The following is a 15,130-nucleotide window of genomic DNA, read 5'->3' on the forward strand; positions in this document are numbered from 1 at the left end:
CCTCAGCCTGGTCCAGAAAGGTGCCGGGCCGGGCGTCCCGGGTCTGCGGCCACCTGGGTGGTACCACTGCCTTCCCCTCCCGGGACACTGGCCCGAGCCCTGCCTGCCCTCCGCCTCGGTCTCCGTGGCTGTAAAACAGGGATGTGTGCACCCACCCAGGGGGCGCTCGGGCTGTCCCTGTGGTCCGTGCGCTACCCCGGGTCATCAGATGCCAGAAGCGAGTACCATGTGGGTGCACGGGTTCCAGGCTACTGGGAATCTGGGGGGTTGCTCGGGGCCCCGGGGTTCAGTAGCCCCTGCTTCCCCCTGAGCACGAAGCTGGCTTAGGGGGCCCTGGCATCTGGAAGCAGCCCCGTAGCAGGTGCACGGGGAGGGTGTGGAAGTCCTTTGTGATCAGACCAGCCAGTGCCATGCCCCCCGGGGAAGGGCCACCCCTCCCAGGTTGGGAGCTCAGGAAACCCTACTCAGACTGGAGCCTGGCGAGGCCCCCTCGCTTTGACCTGCAAGTTGGTGAATTAAATCAAAACGTGGGGGTGTGGGTGGCTAAGTGGGGGGTTCCTGCTTCCTCCTGGCCCACGGGGAGCCCCTGGGAGTGCTTTCTGGCCTCTCCGGGAGGAATGACGGGGGTGCTCGGGGCAGGCCTCCTCTGCGGCGCAGTCCGGCCTGCCTTCCACCAGGAGCCCTCCTGGACCCTCGGGGGAGACTTGAGCCCAAGGACAGAGCCCTTGGCTGGGGCAGGGGGTGTGGGATGGGGGGCGTCGAGGGCCTCGCCTCTGAGATGGGTGGCACGGGATGGTGTGGTGAGGATGTGCGCGTTCCCCTTCTGTCTCGGGCGGGTGGACGCAGACACGGGAGGGACGTCTGGGGACAGACGCGGAGACACCAAGGAACCGGGGAGACAACAGGTATGTTACCTGTCCCAGAGCGAGGGCGAGGACCTGGCCAGTCGGCCCTGCAGGATGCGGGGCTGCCCGAGGCACGAGGGCACCCAGGGGCTGCGCAGCCTGTAGGCGAAGAGGACAGAGCCGCTCAGCGCGGGGGCGGGGGCCACGCCAGGCCCACCGTGGGCACAGACACAGAGAGATGTGGAGCCCGCCCCCGCCCACGCCGGACAGGAACGCTCCTTATTGGCAGCAAGGTGTCAGGGCGGGGGTGCGGGAACCAGCGTGGGGGCGCCCAGGCCGCGTAACTGCCGGCCCCTGGGCTGCCTGAGCTCGGCGGTGGCACCGTGTGCCGCCAGTGGCAGGGTCCCCGTCTGCAAGCCTGCCTCAAGGTCTCAGCTTCAGAGGAGAGTCGTGGGGGGGCAGGGGCCCTACCGCTCTGGGCTCCCGTCTGGCAGGACCCAGTGGTTGGAGACCCTAGGAGGCAAGCACAGGGGAGGGACAGTGTGATGCCCGTCGCTGCTGGGACACTGCGATGGGCTCGTGTGTGGACAGGGGAGGCGCATCTCAGAGGCTGAGGGACCCGGCAGAAGTTAGGGGTCCAGGGCAGGGCCCACCTCACCCTCCCTGGGACCCCTTGTCACCCCACTCTGCCCGTGGCCTGTCTGGATCTGGCAGTGGGGGGACTGGCGGGGAACAGAATCCGCGGGGTGGGTGTGAGGGGGGGGACCCAGGTCTGCCTGGCCCTGCTGGGGTAGCACCCGGCTGGGGGCCACTGGAGAGTCATCAGAGCCCCCGCCAAGGCTGCTTGGGAGCCTCCCCCCAGTGCAGTCTCTCCAGGGACGCCCTGGTGGCCTTGCGGGCCCCAGAGCCAAAGCGGACATCTGATCATAGGAAGCAGCCCCAGAAATCAGGCCCCAAAAAAATGCTTAGAGACACGGGGGTTAAGAGAATGCGTGGTATAATCCCATTTTAAAAAATCTGTATACCGATATCCACAGAAAGCAAGGTAGGGAAAGACATGTTAACGGTGTTACAGGTGGGTGGTGGGATTCTGGGTAATTTGAAAATTTTCTTCTATATTTTCCCAGATTTGTCACCTTTCCTATGGTGAGGATGAAAAAGCAGAAAAGAATTTACTAAGGATAAAATTTTGCAAACCGCCCCCCCCCCAAAAAAAAGGTTTTAAGCGCTGACTTGACGGGCTGAGGTGGACGCGTGGGGGGAAGCTCGCGGCCCTGGGCTGTGCTCTGCGCACCGGTCACCGCTTCCGTGAGCCCCCGTTTCCTCATCTGTAAGATGGGCTGCCCTTGGCCCCGTCTCCTGAGCTGCGGAGGAGGGGCGGCGGGCAGGGCACTGGCTTGGTCTCTGGGTGGACGGGACCCTGAAATTCCAGCCCCAGCCTCTGCCCTTTGCCAACGACCCCCATGCTGCTGAGTGAGCAGAGCAGGGCAGGACGGGCCAGCGCCCCGGGGAGCATCCAGAAACCGCCGGTCTGCGGTTGGGAAAATGGGAGTCCAGAGAGGCTAAGCAGGTCTCCCAAGACGGCACAGCCAGTCTAGGCCGTGGGTGAGATAAACAGCCCTCGCTGGCCTCTCCTGGGGCCGCCACCCGTCCTGGGCACCCGTGCGAAAGAACAGCAGTGGGGAGCGGGGCGCCGGGCCTGCGGCAGGATGGCCGTCCCTGCCCACGGGCCTGCCAAGGAGAGACGGCGGAAGAGGCCATTAGCTGTCTCCCACTCGGCTCTCCTGGCCGGCCGCCGGCTGTCAACAGGGCCAGTGACTGCCCCCGGCGGGAGCCCGCACGGCAGAGCCTCGGCCCCAGGGATGACCAGACACGGTGTCACCCCTAGCTGGGCACACGAGGCCACCTTCCCAGCCTCTCTGGCAGAAGGGCCTGGTGACCGCCGGGCCGACAGACGGACAGAGAGTTGGCCCCGGCTGCTGGAGCTGACCTGCCTTGCCGATCCTGGGCTCCCCTCAGGGCTGCGGGTGTCCTCACGCAGGGAACAGCCGCCCCTGCCCCTGTGTGTCTCTCAAGACGAGATGGGCCTGGGGGGCAACCTGGACCCTGGGCGGGGGCAGCTGGGAAGGGCAGGACGTTAGCGATGGCTGCCTGCTCTCCCAGGGAGCGGCTGGCTCGGGGAGCTGGTGGCGAAGGGTGGCTGGGCCAGCTTTGCGGGGCCGTGGGCACTTCTCCCGCCTCGTCAGTCTGGGAGGGACGCCGCCATCACCCCCATCGTACAGATGCGGATGGCTGCGGGCACCCGTGTCGGCCTCTGACCTGGTCCAGGGTGGAGGGAGGGGGAGGAAGGGGGCCAGGGCCGTGCCTGGCCACGCCTGAGCCCCGCACACCAGGCCCTTCCTCCTCTCCATTCCTGTCTGATTCCCCCAGATGTGGCCACCCTCACACCTACAGTCCCGGCAGCTGTCCCCGGGAACATCCTTGCTTCCCTTCCCTGAGTCCCCAGATCCCCTTCATTTTCTTGTGGGGCTCTGTTCAAATGCCGCCTCTGCTGGGAAGCCTTTCTTGGTTCCTTCTCCACGAAGCTTCCCTGTCTTTCCTCGCCCGTCCCCGTCAGGCTCAGACTGCCCCTCCTCTATCACTCAGGGCCGCCTGGGGCCCCGGCCCGGGCTCTTTGCCCTCTCTGTTCCCCTTGATGTCTATGGCACCGTGGGCCGCGCTGGGCATGGGGGGAGGGGCACAAGAGCTCCGGGAGCCCTGGGGTGCCAGGAGAAAACCCCTCCCTGCTCCACGGCGCTGACCAGGTTACGCGGTCAGGTGCGCCGTGGTGGGCCGGTGACACCCGTCCCTGGTGGGCCGAGGCCTATGGTGGGGAGGTGGGGCCGGGCGGGAGGTTGATGGAGGATGCGCCTCGGCTGCGTGAGTCACGGCCTTGCCAGCTCCCGGATGCCATGAGCCTTTGGGTCCCCGTGTCCCCGCGGCACGCCCTTCCCCCCCACCAGGACAGCCTGTCTTCTGGGCTCGGAGAGCTCAGGCCCCACCCAGCAGTCACGCTCCAGCAGCACCAAGCAGTTCACATGCTGTAGGCAGCTTCTCATCTTGGTGACTTTGTCCCCGTGTCCCCTCTGCCAGGATCGCGCTGACTCCCTCCCGCTCTGGTTTAACTCCTCCATACCCGGGGCCTGGTGGCGGGGACCCCGACACCCCGGCCGCCCCAGCTGGCCCCGGGGCAGGGATCGGTCGTGGCCAAGCGCCCGTCTCGGGCGTCACAGAGGCTGAGTCGGCTTCCTGCGTGTCACCGAGCGGTGGTGCCTGGGGCTCCCGCTCCGCCCGTGCCCCCTGCGTTCCCACCTCCCCCCAGCAGCCAGATGGCTCATCAGGAGACCTGGCTACACCACGTGCCGCCTCTGGTCAAACTCCCCCATGATCGTGCGCCCCAAGTCCCGGCCCCGCGCCCCCCGAGTCACCACTGCCCGGCCCCTGGCTCACCTTGGCCAAGCATCGGCCTAAGCCCTCCCTGCCTGCCTCAGGGCCTTGGTCCTTGCTGGTCCCTCGGCCAGAGACATTCTCTCCCAGCTCTTTCCAGGCCCACCCCTCCTCTGCCTCAGGCCCCTGCACCCCGGGACAGCCTGCCCTCCCTGCTCTGCCTGGTTCCCAAGGGGGCAGCGACCTGGGTACCTGTCTGCTATTCTGTGGGACTAGCCTCCCTTGCTCGCCCTTTCCCAGAGAGGCCTCCCGTCGGCTCCTTGGGCCCCCCGTGTGAAACTCGGGATGTCCTGCACGGACTCCGGGGCGGCTCCTTGGGACCCGCGGGATGTGGGTGTCCCACGTGGACACCGGGGCGAGTCCCCGAAGGAGGCTTTGTGCATGCGCCTTCCACGGGAGAAGCCAGAGATGATCCCTACGGGACCCCGTGTCCCCTCTCCCACCTCGGAGACCCTCATGTGCCCCAGCCCGTGCCGTGTTCAGCGGCCACCACTTTTCTGCCTGTCACAGAAGAGCCTTTCTTCCTCTTGACCTCGATGGTCGCCTTGCCAACTCCACCCTCCCCCGTCCTAGGGGGAGCCCACCCTGGCCGGATCAGCCAGCACCCCCAGAGCCTCCTGGGGGCCCGCCCTGCCCCAGGTGCATGCATCTAGTCCCAGGCCACCCCACAGACTGTAAGGGAGGTGTACACTATGCCCATTTCACAGACGGGGAAACTGAGATTCATGAAAATCAAGGCACGGGGTACCTCTGAGGTCACACAGCCCTGCTGGGGTTCAATGCCAGGTCAACTGTTCTTTCCCCAGTGTTGAGATGACAGATTTTAATGCAAACTGCAGAACTTTATATTTTCCATCGAACCACCTCTGCTACAGTGTGGTCATGACTGGATGCAGCCGTCCCCCCATCAGGGCCCGTGAGGGCCGACCGTGGCCGGCCTGAGGGAGGCAGGAGTTGGAGGCCAAGAGGCGAGGCGACCTGAGCGGGGCCAAGGGAGGTGGGTGGGCCTGGAGCCCCGTGGGGCGGGGCCATCTAGCTTCCCCTGGGGTCCTTGAGTCTCTCCCCGGAGGAAAAGAGCTCAGGCACTGGCCGGGACTGCTCTGTGACTCTGTGACCGCCCAGCAGGGCCCTCAGCCGACCCCTGCAGCAAGGACACCAGCAGCACCACGTGCATGGAGATGGGGACCTTAGGCCAGGCTGTCACCACGGCCACCAAGCTGTTGTGCAAAAGTCCCGGGGAAGGTCATATGCGCAGGTGCGTGTGTGTGCCGATGCGTATGTTCTGGGGGAGGGGACTGTCACAGCACCGAGCTGGGGGCCCCCGGCCAGGAGGGGTCACCAGCTCAAGCCGGGAGGCATAGAGACTCCTGGAACTCAACACCTGCCCGGTCTTACCCTCTGTCGGCGGCCCCTTGACGGAGGTCGTCTAGTGGAACCAGCCATCCTCCCTGCTTCCCCGTGGGCCCTGGTGACATGGCTGTTCCAATGCCCTCTCCTGCCCGGAGTCGGAGACACGGCAGGAACGCTTCGTTCCTCCTCACCTTATCAGGTGGCCGCAGCGCTGCTCCCGCCTCCCGCCCTCTCTGCCAAGGCAGAGCCACGTGCCGGGAGCTGGCAGTGCGGCCTGGTGAACCCACGCGGCTGGGCAGACCCAGGTGTGCCCAGGGCTGGGGCACGGCGGGGTGACCCGGGCGAGTGCACGGAGCAGCTTCAGGGTCACCCCTGAGCCTTTGCGTACGCTGCCCTTCCTGCCTAGCACATCCTCTCCCCGCTGTTTGGTTCAGTCTATTCACCTCCTCCAGGAAGGCCTCTTGGACACCGGGTCAGAAGCCCTCTTCACTATCCTGTTGTCAGCCTCACGGGGCAGGGGGTGCTGTGGGGGTCCCGGGGCTGTGTCTGCCCCTCCTCCTCAGGGTCCCAGAGCTGGTGCAGGGCAGGTGCAACGCAAGGCCTGACGGCCATGTGCTGGGGGTGCCCGTGTCTCGGGACAGAGCCCTTTCTGGAAAGGCCCACTGGGAGAAAGCCTGAGGCCTCTGGCCCCCAAAGAGGAACAGAGATAAACAGCAGGGCTCTGGGAGCCTGTGTAGGGCTGGCTAGCAGTCCTCAGCTCAGTCCCCACTCTGTGCACATCATGGCCACTGCCGTCCACACTGGTCCTCGTCAGACCTGGGTTGTAAACAAAGCACCCGGCCCGGAGTGGCCACCTGACCGGAAGTGTCACACGGTAGGCCAAATCCAGGCCTCCCGATGCCCAGTGTGGGGCTCCGTCGGCCCCTTCCAGCCACGGGGGCCTATGGAGAGGCAGCGGACAGAGGGCAGCGGGACTCGGGAGGCGAGGCAGGCTGGGACAGGGGACTGTCGGTGGCGGGGAACGCGGCCGGCACGCGGAAGTGCACAACCAACCCTAGCTGTGACAATGGTGGGGGGTGGGGTGACACTGTGGGAGGCCTGAGCTCCAGGCTCAGGGAGGGAGGCCCCGGCCCAGCTCCCACACCCACCAGGACACCCCACTTGCCGACACGCAGCTCACCACCGGGACGCCCCCCCTCCACCCACTCCCCGCTTCCCGCAGCCCCTCGCCCACTTCGTCCCCGCGCGCCACCCTCCACGTCCCCTCCCCGAGCGCGAGGGCCAAACCCCAACCGGGTCGGGCCCCCCTCCCCCATGGACAGCAGGAAATCACACAGCTGGGTGACCAGCCTCGCTCTCTGTTCGGTCCACAGAATGACCCGGGTGTCGTCACGGTCCCTGTTCGCCCCCTTCCCCACCCACCTGGGACAAGGCTTCACCCCTCTCCTCTCTGCTCACCCGCCCCGCACCTCCCTGCCCCCAGCCCCACTCGCAGCCGACGCCCTGCTTCCTTCTCCGCGGAGGAAACAGAGCCGCCCCAAGGGGACTTCCCCAGATGTCACTACCAGGCGTGCCCACCTACCAGCATCTGCCCGGACACCCGGCGCTGCCCGCCTGTTACTCCAGACACCCCGCCAGGCAGCCCTCCGCCCACTCCAGGCGTGGCTCCCGAGCAGCCACCTCCCCCCTCTCTTGCAGATCATTCTCTCCGGAGCCCCCGAGAGTTACGAGTTACGTTTCCCACGCTGAGAACGACCCTCTCTTGACCCTCCAGGTACCTCCCCCTCCTCTGCTCCCTGGGGATGCTGTGCGTCCTCACTCGCCACCTGCCCGGACCAACGCCCACCTGGCTCCCGCCTGTCCCTTCGCAGTCCTCACGTGACCTGAGCGCCGGGCAGCCGGAGGCCTGGCGGACCCCTCTGCCTCCCGCAAGTGCCTCTGTCTCAAAGGTCCGGAGGTGACAACAGCCGGGTGGGGGTGGGGGGGGGGAGGTACATTCTGGAGGTGGGCTGGCCGGAGCCCAAGCCCGGGGGGCAAGGACAGACTAGGGGGTGGCCGGGGACAAGCGGGCAGAAGGCCCACTGCCCTACCTGCAGGCCAAGTGTCCGGTCCCTTCCCTCAGGGCACAGGAGCCCCGGAGGCACTTCAGAGCAGGACGGCTTGGGCCTGGGGATGTCCCTCCGGCGGGTGAGCCAGCAAGCGGAGCCCTGAGGAGGCTGTCCCAGGAGGGGTGGGTCTAGAAGGCTCTAGAAGCCTTCTGGGTCTTTCCTAACACCCAGCTGGGCACTGTTGGTCGTCCACTCTTCTGTCGGTCTCCCCGTCTAGACTGGGAGACCTGGAAGACGGGGCCATTCACGCCTTAGCCCTGGACCCCTCCCCTGCCCCAAGGCCACACCCACCCTCCACCCGGAGTCAGTGTTCAGGGGCCTTCCTAGAGAGACGGGTGGACCGAATGACCATGGGGTCGGCCCCAGAGCCGATGAAGGGCTCCCAAATTGACCTCCCGGCACCCGGCACCCCGCCCCGGGGCCCAGGTGAGAAGGCGCCACCCCTCAGCACTTCGATGACCAGGTTCGTGGCCGCCCCCCAAGAAACCCACGCTGGCTGCGCTGATTTGACCGCCCCACCGGCTGGGTCGCCACAGCAGACACGGGGACACAGCGATCGGATCGCCGGGAGGGCCTGTTTTCTGGGCCCCAAGAAGGCAATCAGGGCTGCAGGAAGCTTCTCGGTGGCCCAGATCGGGGGTTGTGGGCGGCCGGCCCTAACCCTGCACCCCTTCCCCGCCCCCCTAACTCCGCCAGGCCACCCCGCCCCACTCTCACCTCCCCACCTGCCCCCGCGCCTCCCCACACCCACATGAGACGGTGCCACGGGCCAAACCCAGTCTGGAAGCGAAGGGCTGGGGCCAGGACGGCGCACTTCAGCCACTGGGCCAGGAGGAGGCCACCTTTCTGGGCTGCAGTTTCCCCATCTGGAATCAAAACTCAAAGGGGCACTGTGACCGCGGTGACCTCCTCCTAGAAACTTCTCCCTGAAATCCCGCCCCCCCCGCGCGGTCACGCAATCACCCAGAGACACCTACTGCATGCTACTGGCCTTTTCTCGCTCAATCCGCACCTCCCTGGGGGTGTGTGGGGGGTGGGGGTGCCCAACGTACAAAGCAATCGGGGCCTGGGGACAAAGGCCTCTTTCAAGGGCACCCCTCTAGTAATGGCCGGTAAGCACGGGAGCCAGGAGTGGACCCCTCCCAGGATGGCCTCCCCTCTCGGGGGCGGCCCCTCCAGACATCACTGCAGCCCCAGCCCTCACCCTCCCCTGCTCCCGACTCTGAAATTCTCTCATGATCCTGACTCAATCTAGGGCTGCCGGCCACCTCCCCTGCTCCCCTCGGCCGGGTCCTCTTCTCCACAGTGGGAATGATGTCACCGGTTTGAAGGCTGGTGAAACAGGACAGCTGAGACCGCCAGCTAAGGCACGGGCAGGCAGTTAACAGCCAGACCGTTAACCGTGTGCCGAGATCCAGGGTAACAATCTCAGCCTCAAAACAACCTTCTAACGTAGGTGCTATTCTCATTGTGCCCACTTTACAGACGCACACACTGAGGACCGGAGAGGTTCAGAAACCTGTCTAAGGCCACACAGCCAGTAAGTGAAAGAGCTGGGATTCAAGCCCAGGTGAGTCTACCTTCTTAATCATACTTCATCAGGGAGGCCTTCCAGAGGAGCAGGGACTCAGATGTGCTGTGAGGACAGGAGACTTAGAAGGGCAGGGCAGGACAAGAGAGAATAGTCTGCGTGGAGGGTCTCTTTGTAGCACCCTGAATCCCAAAGGGAGAAAGCAAAGCAAGGCAGTCATTCACATCATAGTAAGAATTAGCCCATAAGTCTTCCTCCACTAGGGTCAGGTTTAGAAGTGCGGCAGAGAGCCTTGGAGGACCCCACTTAGGGAGGGACTAGGCCTGCTGGGTGGGGTGCAGGAGACAAGAGGTGGACGGTAGGGGTTGTGGAGGGAAGGGACAAGAAAACCCAACAGTAATCCTGGAGGCGTCGAGTCGGTTCCAGCAGGTGGCCAGTCTCCGGGAAACCTCTTCAAGAGCTGGCAGGCTCCAGACCACAATGCCAGTCACCCTTCCAACCCCAGTAGCACCCACCGCATGCCCACCCTGCCCAGAGAACAGCGACGCCCTCCAGGAAGCACCCAAAGCAGGACAGCCCCAAAGCGCAGGGGCGCCCCAGGCCCACGGGTGACAGCAGCCTGTGCGTCCCCGAACCTGCTCTCCCCCCCGCGGCTGGCCCCGTCTCCGGTGACAGCAGCTGCAACCTTTGCTCGGGCCCAGCAGGCGGGAGTGGTCCTGGATGCCCCCCTTCCCTCGCACCCCTCCTCCGACCCATCGGGAGACCCCGTCCGCTCTCCTCCCGAATACACCAGAATCCTCTGCCCGCCTCCGCAGCCCCTGCCCCCTCCCGGCCGCCATCACAACTCTCCCGGTCCCCGCCCTGCCCCCGCCCTGGCGTCCCAGCCCTGCCGCTTGCTCCACACTAAACCCGGCCACACCGTGGCTCCGCTCGCAAGCCCTCCGCAGCCCCCCACGCACCCCGAGTCCCCGTCTGTCCCCCTCGCCTCCCCAGCCTCCTCGTCACCGTGCTCGGCCACTCTGGCCGCGGGTCAGCTCCCTCCTCGGCACCTTCCCACCTGCTCTCCCTCTGCCCGGAGCTCTTTCTCCCAAACGGGCACGTGGTGGCCCTTCACCCACGCAGGCCTTCACCCCGGTGTCCCTTTCCCGGAAGCCCTTCCCAGGCCGTGCTGCCACCCCCCACACCCCCAGCACACTCACTGCCCTTCTGTTCCTGGCGGGGGGGGGGGGGTTGGACCCCATAGCACTGGTCACTGTGAGGTTTATTTTGACAAGCTTTCTGTCTCCCCTAACGAGAGGAGTTTTTTCGGTCACTGCTGTATCCCCAGTGCCTACAACAGCCTCCAGCAAACAGTGGGTGCTCAATAAATATTTGTCAAGCGTGCGATCGATGAGCAAATGAGATCAACGGTGACAACCTACAGGGCCAAGGCAGTGGGGCCTCCCAGGTGAGAGAAAGGGTCCCTGAGGGGGACGTGGAGGGAGACAGGACAGGCCACCACCAAGTGACCAGCAGGGGGGCACCCAGCAGTGCCCAGCTGTGCCAAGGGGGCCCGGGTGCCACACCGGAGTTTGGGTCTTCTGGGGGGACCGGTGGGAGCCTGGAGCTGTCGGCGATGCGTCCACAGCTCTGGGCTTCAAGAAGGGTGCTGGTGTGGCCCAGAGGAGAGGGCACCGGAAGGGAGGTAGGAAGCCTGCTTGTCTGAGCGGACACGTGTGGCGGGGGCACAGAGGGGGGGCTGCACCGTTTGGTCCAAACACAGACGGGACTCCTCCCACCGGGCCCTGTCTGGATGCTGGGGGAGGCTGTGGTCTTCCCGGCCCCAGAGACCCAGACGAGTCCCTTTCTGCCTCTGGCCTCCGTTTCCCCAGAGCCCTCCAGCTCTGTGGTTCCTCACGGCTGGGAGGGAGGGAGGCCGAACACACCAGGAAGGTCAGAGCTCAGCCCCCGCGCGAGGAAGGTGCCCCACCTTCGCGCCTGCCTCCACGAGCCACTCTCGCACCTGCCCCCAGGCTTTTGCCCATGCTGGTCCCCCGGCCAGGAGCCCCGTCTGTCTGCACCCACTCATTTCAGTCGAGTGGCTTCCTCTCTGAGCAAGGCCCCCCCCACCCCCGCCGACCATCTCCTCCATCAGAGGCTCTCACAGCCTGGGTGGCACGGTCGGTGAAATATCCGACCCTTGATCTCGGCTCAGGTCCCCATCTCATGGTTCGGTGAGTTCGAGCCCTGCATCAGGCTCCGTGCTGACAGCACAGAGCCTGCTTGGACTTCTGTCTCTCCTTCTCTCCGGCCCTCCCCAGCTTGTGCGCTCTCTCTTCTCTCTCTCTCAAAATAAATAAATAAACTTTAAAATAAATTTTAAAATTTTTAAAAATTCAACAACAACAACAACAACACTCCCTGGGGCGCCTGGGTGGCTCAGTCGGTTGGGCAGCTGACTTTGGCTCAGGTCACGATCTCCCGGCTCGTGGGTTCAAGCCCCACGTGGGGCTCTGTGCTCACAGCTCAGAGCCTGGAGCCTGCTTCGGATTCTGTGTCTCCCTCTCTCTCTGCCCCTCCCCCTGCTCATGTTCTGTCTCTCTCTGTCTCTCAAAAAAAAAAAAAATTAAAAACACTACTCCCTGAGGGCTGGGCACAAGTGCTCCCCAGTGCTCTTCCTGGGGTGCCAAGGGGAGTGGCCCCCTTCTAGGGCACCGTGAGTGGCGAATGGCTGGCTGCCCCACTCCTCCCTGCTTGCCACAGCACAGTCTCATTCAAAAGCATTTACTGAGTACCTACTACATGTCACCCCTAAGCCCTGGGGGTCAGCAGTGGACTGCCATTCTGGGCAGGGGGCGGGGGGGGGGGCAGACAGATCATAAACAAGATAAGGAGATAAAGCAAAGTGCTAGTCAGGGGGCGGGCAGGGTGGCAGGGAACATCAAAGCAGAGAAGGGGCAGGGTGGGGGGTTAAAATTATACATGGAGTGAGTGGTCAGGAAAGCCGTCCCCGCCCCCACCGCAGTGACATTTGAAGAAGATGTGAAAGAAAGGGAGGCAGGAGTCTGTGGATATCTGGGGAAGGACATTCCAGGTAGACAGGAACGGCCTGTGCAAAGGCCCCGGGGCAGGAGCCTGTCTGACGTGTTTGAGGAACAACAAGGAGGCCAGGTAGCTGCAAGGGAAACCAGCGAGGGGAGAGTCATGGGAGAGGAGGTCGGTGTGGTTTGACGTTCGGACACGACCTGACGTCTGACTATCTCCAGGGTGTCAGGCTGGTGTTTCCCCAGAGGATCCCCAGCGCCGAGCACCCTGTCTGGCACGGGCAGAGCCACAACGAGTACAAGTCACACGAGGGGATCAATGAGTGTAGGCCTGCACACGGGGGTGTCCCCGTGCAAAAAGCTGTAACCAAAACGTAACGCCAACAGAATTAAAAGCAGGAACTCGCGTTCATCGGAGGCCCCTTCTACCCGGCGGGAAGCGAGCGGCCGCAGGGAAGTGATCTGCACACGCGTGATCCGCAAGGGCCGGCTGGACACCCACAAACCCCGTAAGACACTCTGACGGGAAGACACGCGCACAACTTACGGAAGAGGAAACCCCAGCGAGCAGCGATCCGGGGAGGTGTGATCGGCGCCACCCCAAGACGCCGTGGTGACGCAGGGCCTCCCGCGTAGGGCGGGCAGTGACCAGAAGGCGCCGCGCACCGTGTGGCCTTGACTTCTCCCCGACCACGTGCGCGCGCCCTGTGTCTCCGGCGGCTCGGCTCCGGGGCGTGCCCCCCCCCCCCCCCCCGCCCGCCCCATGCACACACGGTCCCTAGCACACCTGGACCGGACTGTCCGCAGCAGCTCACGCCACAGTGCTCTCGGCCAATGAACAGACCGCAGCGGCTTCACGCACAAATGCCGCGACCCGAGACAGCCAGCCGCGGCCACTCCCCCCCCCCCCCCCCCCCCCGCAAACGCGACGTTGGGGCGAAACGAGGCCAGCCTGCAAGGCACAGGCTGAAAGCCTCCATGTGCGTGAGGGTCTCCACCCGGCAGAACAAAACGATGTCAGTCGGGGATGCTCTTAGGTGGCCAAATCACGAAGGAAACAAAGAGCCGCTTATCACAAAAGCCAGGGGCCTGGGGACCTCGGGGGAAGGTGGGGGGGGGGGGAAGCCGTGATGGGGGAGGGGTCTCGGGGCGCCCCTCGAGGGCTGGCAGCCTTCCTGTTCTTGACCTGGGTGGTGGTCGTCCTAAACTTAATCTCCAAACCGCAGAGATCTGTATCACTTTTTCTACACGCTCATCAGGGTTCACAACTTCGAAACAGTCCAGCGGGGGCGGGGGCGGGGGGTTGGTGGACGCATAACGGGAAGAACTCTGGCTTCCTGAGAACCTTCTCCATCCCAGGTGCCCTGTGGCGGCTGACCCACTTTCCTCCACGACAGAGGGGACGGGAGCCCACGCAGAGGAGAGGGCTTGCCCAGAGGCCTGCGGCAGACAAAGTGGCCGCCGCAGGAGTGAAGGCAGAGGGGACCCTGTGCGGAGGGAAGCAAAGGAGCCGATTAATTTGAGGATTAGCAGCTGTGCTCTGCACACCGCCGGCCAGGCTGGCCTCGCTAATATCCACAAATAGTTGAGTGTCCCCAGAAGAGTCGCTCAAGCAGTCAGAGGCAGGGAAGCTAAGTGAGCGAGGGCAGGGCACACGCGAGGCCGGATTAGAGGTGGCCAGACCTGGGGGAGCACTGCGGTGGGCCAGGCCCTGCAGGCGCTGGGGCTGGAAAGGTCGAGGGGTCAGAGCCAGGCTCTGCCGGAAGGGGCTCCCGTCCGGGACACGCTGGAGGACGCTCCATCGGCCCGCATTCCCCTCCCCTCGCCTGTTTGCCCGGACACATCCTCGCTTCCTCGGGCCTCTGTGGCCTTTGCGCCTCTTGGAAGGCCTGACTGGTCTATCCTCCTTGCAAATTCCTATTCATTCTTTGAGCCTTGGCTCAAGCGTCCCCGCTTCCAGGAAGCCCTCCCTGATATCCCAAGTCAGTGACCCTGGCCTGGCATCCTTGGGAGGATCTGCTGATGGGGCTGTGTCCTTGCCTGCTCCGGACGGTGGCCCTGGGTCTTACTCGGTCTCAGCCCCCAGTGCAGGACTTGGTACACAGAAGGGGAATGACTCCCCCCCCCCCCCAGGGATGAGGGGCAAAAGCGTCACAAAAGCCCCAGAGGGAAGGTGACAGGGAGAAGAAAGAGTCTGTCATGTGGACAAGAAGGCCAGTGAAAGTTCATTCTAGGCAGAGAGAACAGCACAGGCAAGGGCAGGAGCGTGTGACTGTTTGGGCCTGGGAGGGGAGACTTCAGCATGATGGGTGGTGAGCAGGGGGAGTCAGCAGAGGGGCTGGGGCGAGGCGAGCCCGGCTGTGCACCTGTCCACAAAGGGAGCCACTGAGGGTCAAACGGACACCGTCCTTTTGCCCACTCGTCACATATTTCCTGGACCCCCCCCCCCCCCCGCCACGAGCCAGGCTTGGTCCCAGGCACCAGGATAGGGGTGCGCTGGACGGGGCAAAGCGCCTGCCGTCTAGGAGCTCAGTTCGGCTCCCCAGGCCCGGCCTGCAATGTACAGAAACTGCCCTCTAGGGGCGTGGGGGCGGGGGACGGGTGGCACACAGGGCTGGGCCATGGGGCCATTCCTCTGGACACCCCAAGACCCCTTCAGTTGGACCACCATGCATCTTCTCCCGCCTGGATGCCCCACGATGAACCTCCACCCGGCCTGTGGGTCACGTCTCAGGTGGGGCACATCATTCTCCCAACAGCCCTGCGAGGTGGGGGTGATTAGGACAT

The 15,130-nt window shown here is 64.6% G+C and overlaps 1 protein-coding gene across 7 annotated transcripts in view; it reads right to left on the bottom strand.

Annotated features, from left to right (window-relative positions):
- The window catches only part of BEGAIN (brain enriched guanylate kinase associated), a 44,562-nt gene that overhangs the window by 10,704 nt on the left and 18,728 nt on the right, over nt 1–15,130 (bottom strand). For 4 of the 7 annotated variants that reach the window (XM_043557022.1, XM_043557020.1, XM_043557021.1 and 1 more), the window contains one exon: nt 915–1,004. The exons of the other annotated variants lie outside the window; for them this stretch is intronic. In XM_043557022.1, the coding sequence (XP_043412957.1) occupies nt 915–1,004 (90 nt within the window). The remainder of the gene's footprint in view (nt 1–914; nt 1,005–15,130) is intronic. 7 annotated transcript variants of the gene reach the window in all.

This window comes from Prionailurus bengalensis, chromosome B3 (assembly GCF_016509475.1).
Source record: "Prionailurus bengalensis isolate Pbe53 chromosome B3, Fcat_Pben_1.1_paternal_pri, whole genome shotgun sequence".
Classification (NCBI taxonomy): Eukaryota; Metazoa; Chordata; class Mammalia; order Carnivora; family Felidae; genus Prionailurus; species Prionailurus bengalensis.